The sequence below is a fragment of the Lepidochelys olivacea genome (genome assembly GCF_965140295.1).
Source record: "Lepidochelys olivacea isolate rLepOli2 genome assembly, chromosome: 7".
In the NCBI taxonomy this organism is placed as follows: Eukaryota; Metazoa; Chordata; order Testudines; family Cheloniidae; genus Lepidochelys; species Lepidochelys olivacea.
The window spans coordinates 51,781,710-51,799,070 of record NC_140417.1 but is presented as its reverse complement, the minus strand read 5'-3'; the positions used below and the strand labels follow the sequence as shown (position 1 = coordinate 51,799,070).

The window sequence follows — 17,361 nt, the reverse complement described above, 5'->3', positions numbered from 1 at the left end:
TGTCAGGGAGCGATGTCCTGGCCCCCTGTGCAGGGGCAGAAGGAATGCCAGTCCCCTCTGTTAGGACAGGACTTGGGCAGTGGTCCTGGGTGGAGAGGTCTGTCCTGCTGACAGATACCAGGGGTGTTGGGGACAGGCTGAGGTGGACTCCATTCCAGGCCCCACACAAGGGCAAAGAGACTCTTGGACCGAGTTGAGTTAAAAAAAATAGGCATTTTTTATTCCAGTGTAACTAGAGAATTTATGGTGCAAGAAAGTGAGAGATGGTTTTAGTCCCAATCCTGGATACACTGTTGGGTTGTTACCTAAACAGCCTAGCAGCAGGTCTGCTCTGCTCAAGGAGAGAGCACCCAGGGAGGAGATGGTGTGTGTAGGAACTGCTCCTTCTCTGTTACAGAGAGAGCACGGAGCAGTGCAGGGTTGGGTCATTAGTATCACACTATGCACAATCATCATCTATTACATTCCTGAACTCAACTACTTACAGCTGCTTGTGTGTAGCAGAGGAGGGGAGTAATTGCATTGTTTACTTTGCTGAATGGCTTTGTCTAGTGAAGATCGGAGTGAAATTCCCATCCTCATTAGGACCACACACAAACTAGGCAGCACTTACCTAAATCTAGGGCCAGCTGGTTGAAGGAGCTGACAGTGCGTTAGTTGTACGTAGTAGGCAGCATCAGCCTGTGCCAGGAGAATGTCCTCCTTACCCCTGTGCTCTGGGGGATGGAGCATGCTACTCTCCTTCTTTAGGCCTATAGGGCATATAGCCCGTACTGGCTTGTTTGCTGCTGCTACTGTCCTGAGCTAGCAGAATTCTAGTGTAGTAATGCAGGTGCCCCAGTGCTATTGGAGACTACACGCTGGAGGGGAGCTCTCAAGAAAGAAGCTCAGTACAAGGGGCTGGCCATGTGGCTTTGTAATTAAAGCAAACAACTCTCTAAGCTAGGTCAAGCAAAAGTCTAGCTGACAGTCTCCAGCACTTACGGTGCTCTCCGCACATGCCCAGAGGGCAAGTGGTCAAGTCAGGCTCAGCCTTGCCCAGGATAGTGCTGAACCCTGCAGTGCACTATTCAAGGAAGTCCAGGGCTGGCTGGAAGTGGAGGGCTCAGCCATGCATGTTTCCCTGTGCCCAGTGTTGGACACATGAATGGGGGGGGGGAGCGGGAGAGGGAGGAGGCAGAAGGATCGCCCATTCTTGTGCCATTGCTAGGATGTTCTAGAAAGACAGATCTGTAAGGATGTTAATTAGCCAATGTGCATCATCCTGAAGGTCAAAGCTGCAGTCCTAACCAGACTGGCTGCTCAGGAGAGCTAGGAGCTACCCAGTGGGCTTCTCTTGAATCAGCCACTGGACAGCACTTGGAGGAAATTGTCCCTGTTCCATTGCCAATAATCTAAAGTGAGGAGAACCCTCTGCTATACCATATTGTCTGGGTGGTGCAGAACAGGATGCAGTCACTTGTGATCCTTCAAAGAGCATTTGATCTCATAAAAGCTAGCTTTGTTTTTGGGTGACCTGCCTGCCTTTAACCACAATGAAGAGGAGAGGCCGACGCCATCAGACTGCAGTCTTGGGAGATATTCTGATCTTCTCTCCCTCCTGGATTGTTTTACAATGTGACAGTGGAGCCTGGAAGTAGCTGGAGCCTGATAAGGATGCATCATAATCCTCCCTCTGGGAGTAACAAATATAAGAAAATGCAGCTCTTCTGCACGGCAGATTGCATCTCCGCATGGTGCCCCTTTCTCCCTCCCCAGCAGTGACTGCTAGCAACCCCACACACACCAATTTTGTCTCCTGGGAGACTGCCCCCCATTTCTGGTCCCCAGCCCGCCTACTTCCTAGGACATGATGGGAGTATCTGAGAAGATGGAACTAATAGATTCTGAGTCTGACTTGAGCTGCAGGAGCTTAGGATTCTTGGTGTCTTCCTCGCTGGCAGCCAGCCTGATCTTACCATTGTGCGCTTCCTTGATGGACTAAAGGAACACCACGTGCTTGCTGGTGCTGATCTTCCGGCTGGGCCCAGCTGGGGCTGGGGGGGTGGTGCTCAGGATGGAGGATTGAGCGCTGCATTCCTGGGGAGGGCTAGGAGCAACGGCTTTCTTGCAGCACTGGAAGCAGTAGCACTGAGTGAGGTACAGGTACATGAGGACTAGCACAAGGCTCACTATGTATAAGTAGGGGCATAGCGAGCAGATCGAGGGACGTGATCATCCCCCTCTATTCGACATTGGTGAGGCCTCATCTGGAGTACTGTGTCCAGTTTTGGGCCCCACACTACAAGAAGGATGTGGATAAATTGGAAAGAGTCCAGCGAAGGGCAACAAAAATGATTAGGGGTCTGGAACACATGACTTATGAGGAGAGGCTGAGGGAACTGGGATTGTTTAGTCTTCAGAAGAGAAGAATGAGGGGGGATTTGATAGCTGCTTTCAACTACCTGAGAGGTGGTTCCAGAGAGGATGGTTCTAGACTATTCTCAGTGGTAGAAGAGGACAGGACAAGGAGTAATGGTCTCAAGTTGCAGTGGGGGAGGTTTAGGTTGGATATTAGGAAAAACTTTTTCTCTAGGAGGGTGGTGAAACACTGGAATACGTTACCTAGGGAGGTGGTAGAATTTCCTTCCTTAGAAGTTTTTAAGGTCAGGCTTGGCAAAGCCCTGGTTGGGATGATTTATTTGGGGATAGGTCCTGCTTTTGAGCAGGGGGTTGGACTAGATGACCTCCTGAGGTCCTTTCCAACCCTGATATTCTATGATTCTATGCACCCAAGGAGGGTTGTGATGCTGGTACTGAAGGACTCCCCATCCAGCATGGGGTAATGGATGGTCACGTTGATCTCGTGTGTCTTGTTGAGCTGGTGGTGCTTGCTGATAGCCATGCACACATACACCCCAGAGTGCCATGGCTTGGCTGCGATGATCTTCAGGCTCCCGTTGTGGTAAACTTCAAGTGTGCGATTACCGTTGCCAGGGTGCATGATGGGCTCGTGTCGGGGTGAGATCCACATGCAGGTGACAGATGTGTCAGGCATGCTCGTGTTGCAGTTGATCAGCAGAGTCTCTCCTACGAGCACTGTGGCATGCATGTCTGAGGCACCAGGGGAGCCCTGGCTCAGGGAGCAGTTCTCAAAGATCTTGTTGTACTTGAGGAACTTGACTAAGGATCGTGTCATGTTGTCGAACGCCATACACGTCTGTTCCTCTAGGAAATCCTGCACCAAGCTGAGGTGCCGCTGCTGCCACTGCTTGAACATCTGGAAGAGTGAGCAGTCACACCGCACTGGATTGTTGTGGAGATACAAGCCATTTCTCATGTACACAGGCAAGGCTGTGACCTCCTCAATGGGGATTCTGCTCAGGTTATTGGTGGAGAGGTCCAGGGTCATCAGGTTAGGGTGGCTAAGCCCCTGCGTGGAGCTGAAGGGGAATTGGGTTATGTTATTCCAACTTAGGTAGACCTTCTGCAAGCTGCTTAGCCTGAGGAAGGCTTGTTCATCTACCTGTACAATCCAGTTGTTGTAGAGCAGGAGCTCCTCTTTAAAGTGCTTCGAAGTAGTGCTTCTCAATGGCATGCAGGTAATTGGAGGACATGTCCAGGTGTCTCAGGTCTGTGGCATTGTGGAACGCCTGTGGCAAGAGGTCTATGATGCGATTGTGATTGATGCGGAGGGCCTGGAGGCGTGGTAAGGCTGCCAGCATATGGTTGTGAAGCTGGAAGAGGGCATTGTGGCTGAGATCCAAGGTGGTAGCTGTGGGAGGCAGTGCAACTGGCACCTGCTGGAGACCTTGCTTGGCACAGCTCAGAAGGTCCAAGGTGCATATGCAAACATGGGGGCATCTGTGGGGGATGGCTGACGTGTTTAAGAAGTTGCCTTGAACACACAGCTCTAGGATCGCTAGCAGCTTTCCCAGGCATTTCCAGAGAGTGTGGGCCAATGCCTGTGTGTTCGTCATGTGGCCATAGGGTCCTGCTGAGCACCCAGCAGCATGGAGAGGTGCTATGCCAGGTTAAGTCTGGCCTGAGCAAAGGCTTGCCAGGCAGCGTTAGAGTGAGCACGCTGCAGCATCAGCTCACCAGGGAGTACTGCTCAGCAAGGAGAGCTATTGATGGGGTGTTCTTGATCGCCAGGCAATTCTTTGACAGTCCAGGACACACAGGCAGGAGATGAGTCCCAAGGAAGGGTCCAAGGTTTAAAAAGAATTAAAGAAAAATAGCCTAGCCCCATCCTGCTTCACTGGGGCTTAGGGCAACCTCCCATGGGTCCTGGCAGAGGGGCAGATGCAAGCCGGGGACTAGCTTCAGAGCTCCTGAGAACATCAGAGTCCCTGTCTCTGAGCCTGGGTCCCTGGAGCCCAAAGTTTCCATGAGTCAGTGCTCGCCTCCTGGCTGAGCCCTGTGGCACGCCCCAGCCAGGAGCCCAGCTGCGGAGCAACCGAGCAGTGAGCGGGAGCTGGGTTGTGGCCTGGCAGAGCCCTTCCCAGAGTCCTGGCGGAGTCACGCCCGCCCACTGCTGGGGCCGCTATTTACCAGCAGCCGGCAAGCACGGAGGCGGAGCCTGGCTGGCAGGGGCAAGCCGATTGGTCCGCGTAGCAGGGGGTGGGGTGGAGGAAGGAGGAAATTTCTGAATGGCATGTTGTTCCCCCATCATACCACTAGTGGGCAGCACAGCCCTGCGAAGGCCGTTGCGAGCTGGCTCCGAAGCACTGGGCGATTGCAGCAGCTGCAGCGGGAGATTTTATTTCCAAAGGGAAGGAGCAGGGAGCAGAGCGGTGAGCTGCCTGGAGGAGTCTCCGCTGCTGGTCCTAGGGCCCAGGCAATGCTTGGTGCTCGCTAATTCCCAGGGGCCACTGCTCCCTGCTGCGGGGTGCCCAGTGTGATTGACACTCCAAGAGGAAGGGACTTGCCCAAGGTCACAGCAGGTCAGTGGCAGAGTGAGGGACAGAATGGCACTGCCAGTCCAGTGCTCTGCTGTCACCCTGGGAGAGGATTCAGTGTCCCCACCAGTTCACTTATGGGGAAACTGAGGCACAGGGGTGAGGCATGACTTGCCCAAGATCTCTGTCTGCGGTGGGCTCGGGACTAGACCCCAGCACTGTGCCTAGTCGTCTAGCACCAGGTGTCTGTCGTGTGTGAAGCCCACATGCCAGACAAAGCTGGTGGGGAGGTTTCCAGTACGGTGCATACAATCTAGCTCCATGTGCCTTTGATGTGGTGAGTGAGGTCTCTGGTGCTGCTTTGAAACAGTCCCCATTCTGCTGCCAGCAGCAGGGACTGCTGTCCTCTGGCAGACACAGCTCCTGAGTGCAGGCCACTCTCTGTCGCATGCTGGGCTCAAGGGAGCAACCAGGATATCCTCCATGCTGCACCCTCCCCAGGGACAGCAGAACAGAGCGGGGGCTTGGCAGCTGTTTTCCCTCATTAGCATAGCGGTGTGCTGCTTGTCTGAGTGTGCCTCAGGCAGAGCTTGGGCTGGATGCAGACCCTGCAGAGGCGTCTGGCAATTCCCAGCAGCTCCTGGGAGCCCTGGCCTTTGAATCACCTTGTTGGTGACTGCTCCACAGACCAGCCTCCTGCATTGTGTGTTCTTCCCCCCGTTCCAACAGCCCTGCACTGGTCTGTGCTCTGGCTTTCAGAACAGCCGTCTCCCTGCTGCTTAGGGCCCACAAATAGTGAGCCCCTTGTTCCCTCCTGAGATGCCACTTCTCGTTCTCCTTATGGTGTGTGGAAGGTGGTTTGCTGCTGTAGGGCTGGGCCCGGGCTGTGGCATTCGCCTTGTGCCTGGAGAGAGAATTGAAGTATGTTGGCGTATCTGAGGTGGGGAAGGGCAGGGTCCTGTTTTGGAGGGCAGAGGGGGGAGAGAGAGAAATAGACCTGAATTTGCAGATGATAGAGTTCAGATTTTGATGAGACCAGCATGGCTCATGGCCTTTTAAATCATCCACCCCCTGCTCTCTTTAGTCAGTCATGGGTCTCGCTTCCCTCGCTTGTTCCTAGGTTAGGTGGTGGGAGAAGAACCTGTCCTTTCACGCTGCCCAGCCTGGCACCCCCCGTTGCCTGTCAGCTCTCTGTGCACTGGAGGTGCCGTTGCAGTCAGTGCTGTGACTGTGTTGCTGGGTCTAGGAGCAGTCCCTGGTCTGGGGGCAAGGGGACAGAATAGGGCAGGTGGGCTGGGAGTGCATGTGATGGGGCTACCTCTCTCCTGCATCTGGGGGGGGGCCAGGAGGGTGCTGTGTGTGAGTATCCCTGCCCCTTTGCAGTGATGGGCACTAGCTGTGAGCAGAGGCCAGCTGGGGCAGGTGAAAGCAGTGCAATGCATCAGGTGCAGGAGTGTAATGCTGACAAACTGGGCAATTTTACTGGAGACGTGAAACTCAAGGCTGGGTGACCGGTTTCCATTAGGGCAGCAAATGGCTAATTTTGCTGCTGCAGCTGCCAGGTGAGAGGGTTGCTAGCTCGCAGCAAGGGGCAGCCTCCCACTGGGGTGTCAGCAGGGCAGGGAGCTCTGTGCACACGTGCCCGCCTGAGGTGCCCTAAGGATACGGTGCAGGCGCCTGTCCCCAGTGCCCATAGGCTTGGGCACCCTGATGTCTGTTTTGCTGCCACACAAGGGCTAGCAGCAAGTTCTACTGCGTTACGTTATGTGGGTGCCGTCAGACCAGGGCTCTGTCCATGCAGCACCTAAGATAAGCCTGGGACTTTGTCCCCTCTTCTGCTGGCTGAGGGAGGGTGATGGCATGTCTTAGAGCTTGCTCATACTAGGGCCTGAGGGGAGAGGGACAAGGGCTGATGAGCTAGGCCTTTGCCTAGAGCTTCCAGGCCGGGGGCTGAAGGGACTTGGCTACGTGGCACTAGGACAGAGGACTCCAAGGCCAATGGGCAGGTTGGGTGGAGGCTCTGGGCCCTTCACAGGCAGAGTGCTCCCAGGGCCAGGCAGGATGCTGAATGGATTGGGTCCCTCAATGGGCACCTGTCCTCTCAGGGGTCCGTGCAGAATGATCCCTGCAATGGCTGCCTTGGCAGGAGCCATGTTGGGCTATTCCCTCCTCTCCACCTTCTCCACCCTCTGGGAGCGGATCCACAAAGAGCAAGAGTTTGCCACGTTGCACAGTCCTGTTGTGCTAGCCCTGACATTCTCATGTGCAGCGTGGTATGGGAACATGCTAGGAGCCAGCCACAGAGCAAGGGCAGAGGGCGCGAGGCTGCCTGTGAACTGAGCACATGTGCTCTGGGGTCACCTGGACCCGTGAGCCAAGATCAGATCCATAGCGACACGGAAGGTAAGGGTGCCTTATCCTTTTCACTGCCCTAGCTCTGAAGAGCTGGAGTCGGTCTGGGGCTGCCTGCCCTGGGTGAATGGGCAGGGTTAGCGCTCGGTGCCACAGCAGGGCATTGCTGCAGCTGTGCTTGCAGGCTGCCAGTGTCCACCCAGTGGAGGCCACACCCACAGGCAGGGTGGTTGGTTACTTGCCCCCTTTTCGTTATCTTCTGGTTCCATGGGCCGGGCGGCCGCAGTAACCTGCAGGTGCTGTAGCCATAGTGGAGCCCCCTGCAGGGCTGTGCTGGGGATCACACAAACCCAGCAGCATGACCCTGTGCTCAGGCTCAGATCAGGTGGCCAATGGGAGAAGGCTGGGCAGGAACGGCCCCTCCTGCAGTCACTCCTGCGAAGGACTCCATGCCCGGATGCCAGGCCAGGAGGAGGTATCTGTGTCTCCTGAATGTGACCTTGAGCTGCCTGCAGAGCCACTGTGCTGATGCTGTGCTCTGGCAAAGAGCATAGTCTTTCAGCGCTCATGAGGAGGCTGCTGCAGTTGTCCTGCCCAGCCCTTTCTTTTATCCCTGTCCCATTGGGAGCCCTGGGGAAGAGACGGAAAGCGTTTCCTTTGGTGGGCTGCCTCCAGCACACCCAGCCTGCCAGGCTGGGGAGCAGGAACTGTCCCCCTTGCATACACCCAGGAATCAAGGAGCACATATAACCCTGCACATGGGAACCAGACCCAGCACTGACTTCGCTGCCACACCCATGGCAGCATCCCATCCCCCAGGTGGCCCTGCTGGAGACCAGAGGCAGCTACTCAGGGATCAGGGCACCTGTTCTGGGTGCATTTGCCAAAGAGCACTGGGCAGCTGGAGCTGCTAAGGTGGGGCCTGGGGGTCATGGGCAGTGAGGGCATTAATGCCATTCTGGTTCAGAGGGGTTTAAAAGGTTCCCCTTAAAACTACCTCAGCGCTTACCCACCCATCAGGTCAGGGTGCTGCTCGCCTGGCCTTGGAGAGCTGCCATGGTGGCAGCGTGGCATGTTCCTGTGCTAGCTGAGCAGGCCATGTTGCTTGGGGGAGCAGGCTCTGTGCAATCCACCCCATCCCATGAAAACGAGTTGGGACCTGTCTGGCACTCCCTGGCATGCTGCCAAGCGGTGTTTTGGCTTTATTACTTCTGGGGAGGGGAATTGTACTAGGGACATTAACTGCTATCTGCTGCCGAGCCTTTCTGCAAATCCTTCCTGGAGACCCAGCCTGAGGCTGCCAAGGTTTGGAGCTTGACGTCACCTGCCTCTCCTGTTGCCGTATTGATTCAGGTGGCTGAAAGATACAGGACCAAGGGGCTGCGGTGAACACTTTCAGGAATGATTGATCCCTGCTGGGAAGGGCAGCATTTTTGGACAGGGAGCAGGTTAAGCCCTGAGCTGGTGGTGGAGAGCAGGACCTGCAGGGGGGTTGCAAGGAATGGGACAAGCTTGGAACCACTTACTTCTGAAAGCTAGCTTTTCTGCCCCTGTCCCAGGACAGCTACCTCCTGCAGGGCAGCTCTGAGACTCCCTGGCTGCAGCATGGATACTTGGCTTGGGCCTGGTGGCTGCAGTGGGGTGATAGTTCTGTGATTGCTTGGAAAATGTGACCCTTGAGTTTGACTGCGTTTTTGCAAGGATGAGGTGCAACCTAATGCAAAAGCCAGACCTGTTGTATTAATTTACATGGGCTGAAGGTGTTAATGTGACCCAGTCCCACTCCAACATTAAACTATGTTAAACAAGATCTGTGGTTTGTGATCCAGAGACCTCAGCCTGCAAAGCCCCAGGGCAAACACCCTGGCAAACATCCCTGTAATCTTGTATTAACAATACAGAAAAGATGGAAAACTAGCTGATGCAAGTGAAATGGAAAGTCATTGTAACAACGTCCCCTGTTCCCTTTCCCTTTTAGAGGGGAAACCCCCTTGTCTGAAGTCTCTTTGGTGATATTAAAGATAGTACCAACAGGCCTTTTGGGAACAATGAGACGTGAGTTGAGCTGGACTGATTTCTGGTTCCACACCTCTGTTCACCAGGCATGAGTTTACCACCGTCCTTCAGTTGTTATATCTGTAGGATTAACTCAGTCTGTCTCCCCTTTGGGCCTTTCCCCATCAGTGTTTGTTGTGACAGGTGGTATGAAGCTTGAGACACTTTCATTCACTTGTCACAGTTCAGATCACAATTAGGGAAGATGTGTACTTATCCCCATGGACCCTTTGTTGTCTAGGAGCTTTCCTCTAAATCATCCCAGCACTGGGCTGGGGCCAGGGCAGTTCCTAGCTCTTTGGAAGCTGATGCAGTAAATCAGCACCAGATCCATGGACAGTTCCCTGTGTCCAGTTTGCTGGCAGTGTCTTGGGAGCTACCAGAAGGCGCTCTGTCCCTCTGGGCATTGACTGGGGCACTTCCTCCAGCAGAAGACCCGTGGGATTGTAATTATTTGGCTTCTGGCCCCAGGCTCATTCCCTAGACTGAGCAGGCACTGGAGGCCAAGGGAGCAGTGTGTAATAATGCTAGACCCCCCTGCTGCTGGCACCACACCACAACACACGCTGCACCAGCCTTTGTGGGAGGCACTGAGGTCAGGTTACATAATCAGGTGCACCCTTTGAGCCAGGGAGTCTGCACCCTGGAGCAAAGATGGGAAGATGGCAGCTTTGTATATGTTTGCAGCCATGCTTTGGGACCTGGCAGCAGTTGTGTTGCTGCAGCACTCAGCTCAGTTCCCCTGTTGTAAGCTCCATTTCAGGCTGCTGGGAAGGTAGCAAGGTGGCAGCCCTACATGCTGACTGTCCCACTGCTGCCCACCAGCTCAGTGTCAGCACTTTCCCCTTAATGACAAGCTGCTAGGAGTAGCTGGCCTGCACTAAGCATGAAGGCTCCGGGCGCCAGATGATAAGGTGTTATACCAATAAAATAAAAACCAGCAGGATCTTATTAAAGGGAAAAAGGCAAAATACCACATTTATTGTGAATACAGAAAGAATCATAGTAAGCAGTTAGTTATAGCTATAACATTCCATTCAATCTCATATTTATTCACACATTCATTCATACAAACACACACAGAGGTTCTGAATAGTTACCAGCCTTAGAGTTGCTCATGCCAAGCCACTGGCCAGGTGGTCTGGACATGAGGAAGGAGCAAGGCCTTGTCAGATGCTCATCTGATGCTCCTGGAAGTTGGTTTGCAGAATCAGACCCCAAAGTTCTCACTTTTTAGAGTCTATTTTTATTGGAATTTCTTCCTATGCCAGTCTATGGGAATTGCTTCATCATTCTGTTGCTGAACCAATCAGCAGATAGCACATTCCTGACTGCTCCGTGCTGCTAGATGTTATCTTGTTCTTTGGTTCTCCCATTCTTGAGGCTGTTGGGTGGATTCCAGTCTGCCCTCTGGGGGTCCTCTGGTTATTTCCACTTGACGCCTTCTTCAGCCGATGGACACTGGATTCTTAGGCTGGCACCTCCCTGATCATTCAGTTATTATCCACACCAAGCATCCATCCACATACATCCTCTCTCTATTTTAATCACAATTGTTAATACAACAAAAGGGCGGGGAGTCTCTGGGTGCTGTTTCTGTTGTTAGAGTATTGCTTTGGGTTTCTCCCTAGTACCAAAAACCAAGAGACCTCTTAATTAGTAATACCCTGGAATTTAAACTATGGGGAATCAAACTCATTTGTGATTTTAATACAGAACTTCTTTAATATGATCCAACAAAGGCTCTGACCTCGCTTTCATGGGTGACGGCCAGCTTGTCTAGGCTGCGAATGCCATTGCAGTCTCAGCTCTTTCCAAAGCTGGAGGAGGCAGCAGGAGGCAGTAGAATTGTCTGCAGGGCCCATCCACTAGGTTAGTGAGCTAGTGGAAGAGGGGCCCTGTGCAGACAGAAGCATTGGAGGTGCTGCGTCTGTGCTTCTGGCTCCTTGCTACAGGGCATGAGGCCAGGGTCTCAATGTCTGTAAGTGGAGCGCAGCAGTCAGTGTCCCTGTCTCCTCGTTAGTCACCACACTGGGCTCATCATCTTTGAGTGATGGTCTCTGTTGTTTTCCACTGAGGGTAATGCACATGCACCGTGTACCTGGAGCTTTTCAAGGTAGCGGTGTCCATCAGTCCATATATACACCCTTACATTGCCTCATGGTTTTGCCTGAGGCAATAAAGGGCGGGGTGGACCGACTGCATCTTCAGTTGCTTCTTACCGCCCCATGATCTGAGTCAGAGCTTCTGCTGTCTTCTCCTCCTGGGTGATGCATTTTCCAAACTTTTCAGAAAAACTATTTTTATTCTTGTTCAGAGTTAGAATTTTCTTTTTTGCAGTAATTTTCTAGTTCCTAGAAGCTTGGTAAAATTAAGGACTTGGGTAGGGTGACTGTATTTCCCTATGCTGAATATGGGACAACTGGTAAAATTACTCGTATTCAAGCAAGTTCAACGGCAATCAAACGGAACTATGCAGTACAAAGTTCAAATTAACATCAAGTTGACTGAGCCCCTATTAAAAAATACTGTGTAGTTGGATTATTTTTATTTACTTATCTTTAAGGCTTTAGGGTTCACTCAGGGAGGGTCTCTCACACACACACACTCTCACTCTCTCCTTTACTCCTCTCTCACATGGGTAGGGGGGTAACCAACCGACCTAGCAATACCTGCCTGGCATACTCTGCCCTCCATGCCTGGATGGGCCCCCGGGATGGACCCGCCTCTCCTGGTACCTGGCATTGCATCTTCCCAAGGCAACGCATCGGGGGCACGCAGAGTCACGTTCCCCCCCCCCGAATAGGGCCAGTAACAGCCTTTCGGCACTGTGTGGGAGAGAAGGAACGGGAGCTGCTTCCAGACGTGGGATGGGGGTGGGGAGTAGGATGACCTGCCCCATGTCTTTGCAGAGCTTATCTCTTTCCTCCCCCTTAACCCCCCCCCCCCAATGTCGCTGTAATCAGCTTGTCCCTTCCTGCCCAGACAGTATCGAAAGGCAGCTAACATCTCCAGGCTGCTGATGTAACCCAGCTCCTTCTGGCTACAGCATGGGCAGGAAGGGGTTAAGCCTTAAGGATGTGTTGTGCACCAGGGCCCAGGGAACCTCGCTGCAGGGGCTTCAGTGAACCTGGCCAGAGAGGGGGCTCAGCAGGGGAGGGTGCCTAGGGGATGGAGCAGCCCTGTGTTCCCTGGGGCAGGACCCAGGGTGAGGGGTGTGGGTGAAGAGTATGCTAAGCCTCTGCCCCGGGAGTTGCTATGGAGCCTGCAGGGTTGGGGTGTGAACAGGCTGGAAATCGCTTCCCCTGCCTGCTACTCCAGAGCTTGGCTGAGGGATGGAGAGGTTTCCCCGTGCCAGCTCTGTGCGAGGCTTTGGTACATGCAGGGCTTGGCGGCTCCTGCCCAGCACCCCTGGGCTTTCTCAGGGTGCTGGCCCAGCCAGAGGCAGTGGGGGAAGAAAAGAGCCTGCTGGCCAGGCTGTCAATGAGCTGAGTGCTCCGACAAGGGGCTGGCTCCCCGTACAGTGCTGAGAGTGGGATGCGCCCTGCCGGGGGGATATGACAAAGCAGCAGGGCTTGGGAGGTGAAGAGGAAAAGCAGGGAGAGGACAGTGAGAGGGGGAGCATGTAAAGGGCTGATGGGTGGGCAGCAAAGGTGACACGTAACCAACTGCTGCCTGATGCCTGCCTGCATTCACCAGCCGCTGCAGCAAGCAGCCAGTGCCCACTGGAAATGGGGTGAGGGGCGGGGCCCTGCTTGCTGAGAGCTGGCATGCAGTGGGGGGCTGTGCTGACTGACCAGCAGGGGGAGTGGCTGGCCCTGTGTGCTGCATCTTTTCCCCTGCTACCAGCTTCGCACACCCACCCCCATCGTTGGCACTGGATCCCCGCACTCACTGCCGGTGGGTGGGTGATGGTAAGCAGGGATCCAGCCAGTAGCAGGACTTGCTGATACTGATTTTTTTTTTGGGGGGGGGAGACAGAAAATACGGGACAATTTGCTTGTTTTTAAGAAAAAGTCAGGACACCTGCAGGAGGACTTAAATATGGGACTGTCCCTTCAAAAACAGGGCATCTTGTCATCCTAGACTTGGTACATGGCTTTGGCGGTTTCCTGCCAAACAATCTGCCCCCCCTTCCCCACCCCCAACACCCAGGTCTGGAAACTGGATTATGCCAAAGATGCTGGGATTCAGTCTGTGGTCCTTGCCTTGCTCATTTTCCATCAGCAATGAGTACTGTTTGGGGAAGCCCAACCCACATCCAGGAGCAGTATCTGCCTCTCCTTCCCTGCCCTTATGTGGGAAAGCTGAGCCCTCTGGCTTCAGGTCTCCGGGGGGCCACAATCAGATTCTGGCTGGGGAACTCCCCTGTACATCAGCCTGAACAATCTGAGTGCTCCCCGCTACTGTGGAGCCTCTGTCCGGCTCCACTGGTACCAGTGCTAGAGACCCCATGCCGGGACCTAGCCATGAGCCTCGGAAGTATGTGCATAAGCATGGCAGTAAGTCTTCCTCTGAATCAAAGAAAGACTCCGCACTGTCCACGAATTCCGGCTATGGAGAAGTGACATGTTCCAAGGCTCACAAGACTGACAAGAGGCTGCACCATTTCCCAGATCTGTACCATCTGCTGGACCCATGTGCCCCTCCTGCTTCAGCTCCACCAGTGCCCCATGAATCATCGGTTCTGAGACAAACCCCTTTACCAGTCCCAGTTCCATCCATAGACCAGGTACCATTAACTACGGGGAGACTTGAAAGTGCTCCTGGGCCTCATGATCTGTTCACCCTGGAAAGAGTGAGGTCTCCGAGTGTTCTGGTGCACTCACCTGTTCAGAGAGCCCCATCTCCTGCATTAGATCTACCACCTGCTGGCCTTATCCTGTCGGCACCACCGTTTGTACAAGACTCCAGTTCCTCCAAGTCTGAGGATTCAGATGTTCAGCATGGTCCCCCACTTCCATTCCAGAGACATGACTATTGGAGGGTGCTGGTGGCACCATGGTAGTTCCCTCCTTTCATAGCTCAGGAGCCACTGGTACCCGGCTCACTGGGCACCAACACAATAGCAGCAGGATCAACCAGGTTGGCTATATTGGAGCTCATGGCATCAATAGTCACCTTTGGAACCATCCAGTTCAGCATGGGAGGATGCTCCTATTTCACCTCCCCACCCTTTGAGTAGGCATTCAGAACCTGGGTTAGACGATGCACCAATGAGTCAGTTACTGATTGACTCCGGAGAGATTCCCTTCGCCATCCCCGGATGCTAGATGCCTATCATCCATTTCAAGAGCTACTACAGAGGATAGCTAGTGCTCTTGAGATCACACTAGAAGAGGTGCAGGACAGTCAGTAAGAGTTATGAGACATTCTGCACGCATCGGTACCGGGAAGGGTGGCCTTCCAGATCAATTATACCATTATTTAACTGGCATGCACGGTGTGGCATATCCTGGCCACATGCACCCCCACTCCAAAGGAGGCTGAGAAAAGATACTATTTCCCCCCCCAAGGGATCTGAGTTTTTGTTTTCACACTCTCCACCTAACTCCTTGGTGATCCAGGCCACATCGGAGCGGGACAAGCAGCAACACTCATGCTCTACCCCTGCAGACAGGAGGACAAGAGACTGGCCCTTATGGGTCGAAAGGTCGTCTCAGCAGGACTACAGTTCTGGATTTCTGACTGCTTGGCACTGATGGCCAAATATGACTTCATGAACTATGGACGGAGGGCGGAGTTTGCAGATAAGTTACCTCAGTAGGATCGTTCCCAATTCCAAGCAGTGTTACAGGAAGGCAAGTTGGTCACCAGATCCATACTTCAGGCTGCAACTGATTCAGCGGACACGTCCTCATGAGTACTGGCGACTGGAATTGTCATGAGGAGGGAATCCTGGTTACATTCCTCCGGTTTCCCTAGAGAGGTACAGAATACAACTGAGGACCTCCCCTTTGACAAATCACACCTCTTCAACCAGAAGATGGATGATTCCTTACACTCACTGAAAGACACTGGTGCCACCGTACAGTCCTTAAGCATACATACACTGGCACCAAAGAAAAAATGTTATTGCCTGCCACCTACACAGCACTACAGAACCCCCCCACTTCTCCCACCAACGAACCTACGAACCTCATGAGAAATGTCCTAAGGCCGCAGAACCTGTCTGCCTGTTCTGACAACGCAGACCTCTGCACAACACACTCGGTCATTGCGAAAGAGATATTTCTGAGTGCAACTAGAGAGCCATCAACAACTCTGTACACCAATGCTCTTGCCAACCACCCCTTTTGGGGGTCATCTCCAATTCCGCCTGCAAGTAGAGCGATAACAATGGACCAGGGATTCCTGGATGTCATTTGACGTGGCTATACCATCAAGTTCATGATGATGCCTCCTCCACATCCCCCACCTCAGTCCCTTCTCAGGAATCACTCTCATGATAGCATTCTTACCCTAGAGATGGACTTCCTCCTGTGGAGAGGAGCAGTGGAGCCAGTCCCTATACCCCTCCATGGCACAGGGTTCTGCTCCCAACTATTTCCTGGTACCCAGAAAGAACAGGGGATGGAGACCAATCTTGGATCTCCAACACCTCAACCGTTCTATTCACAAGCCAAAATTCCACATGGTCACACTTGCAGCCATCATTCCCCCAGTAGAAAAAGGCTTTTGATAAGCAGGATGGCTACTTCCATATCGACATATATGCGACTCACAGACAGTTCCTGAGGTTCAAGGTGGGGCCTCGACACTTCCAATACAGGGTACTCCTTGTGACATAGTGAGGATTTTCTCTTGCTATGTTGTATGTGAGCCTATGTGAGTCTTACTGTTTTGTATGAATGCTGTGTGTGCCTCAGTTTCCCTGTGTATTGCACCACAGGGTAATACCTTAATACCTTGTGTATTAAGGGTGTGTGACTTTTTGCGGGGGCTGCTCCAGCTGCCTGCATGGATGCCATGGCTGCCCCTTCGTAATCAGAGACCCAGGAGAGGGATGGGACCAAGTAACTTTTGGCCCAGGAAGCAACCTAAGGCCAGAGGAGGAGCAACAGGCAGGGCAGGGGCCAGGCAGCTGGAAGTGAGTCAGTCTCGACTGGCTTGGGGCACAGGGGGAGGGCCAGAGCCCTGAGTCTGGGCTCCCCTCCCCCAAGATGGACTTGGCTGAAAGTCACTGATTTCTGTGCTAACAAGTTCTGTCATACGCTATGTTCCTGTTGACTAATAATCCTTTTGTTTTTCCGGCTGTCTGAGAGTCCCATCTGACTGCAGAGTTGGCTTGCAGGGCCCTCTGGCTTCCCAGGGAACCCCGCCTAGGTGGACTCGCTGCGGGAAGCGCACGGTGTGGAAAGGGATGCTAAATGCTCCGAGGTCAGACCCAGGAAGGTGGAAGCTTTGTAAGCTTCTTGCACTGGAGACAGTATGCTCAGGGAGAGGAGGCATGCTCCCCCAGAGTCCTGACTGGCTTCATATGGAGTAGTTCCAGAGCATCTCCCCGGTGACTCCGTGACACTCCTGTTTGGACTTACCACTGCCCCACAAGTTTTCACTAAGATTTTCTCTGTGGTAGCAGCTCATCTACCTCATCAAGACTGACATCAAGGAGTTCTTGTCGTCCCCTACCTGGTCGACTGACTGCTGGCAGTGCAGTCCAAAGAGGAAGCTCGAAAATTGATGTCCCAGCTTCTTCTACTCCTCTCCTCTCTAGGAGTGAGTGTCAATGTTGAAAAAGCAACTTTGCAGTCTACATGGTCCCTGGAATTCATAGGAGCATGCATGAATGTGGCCTCCATGTGCTTATCTGCTAAGGGACAGGTTCCAGAGCCTACTGGATCAGATTTCCCTAGTGACTAACAACCTTCAGTTTCAGCCAGGACCTGCCTTTCCCACCTAGGGCACATTGCGGTATGCACATACATCATGCCCTTTGCTCGTCTGTGCCTTCGCTGTCTACAAGTATGGCTGCAGAGTGTACTCCCCTATGCACCAAATCATGGACATCATACTCAACTTTCCACTGGAGGTCACCTTTTCACTTCGATGGTGGACAGACCCACTACAAGTC

At 53.3% G+C, this 17,361-nt stretch overlaps 2 protein-coding genes across 5 annotated transcripts in view; one reads left to right on the top strand and one right to left on the bottom strand.

The window, feature by feature from the left end:
* The window catches only part of RNF123 (ring finger protein 123), a 153,037-nt gene that overhangs the window by 120,965 nt on the left and 14,711 nt on the right, over positions 1-17,361 (top strand). The gene's annotated exons all lie outside the window — the stretch shown is intronic.
* Positions 1,723-4,172, bottom strand: AMIGO3 (adhesion molecule with Ig like domain 3). The gene is given in 4 exon segments (XM_084632840.1): positions 1,723-1,980; positions 1,984-2,171; positions 2,764-3,545; positions 3,547-4,172. Coding segments are annotated over 4 exon segments (1,521 nt in total). The 5' UTR covers positions 3,960-4,172; the 3' UTR covers positions 1,723-1,842.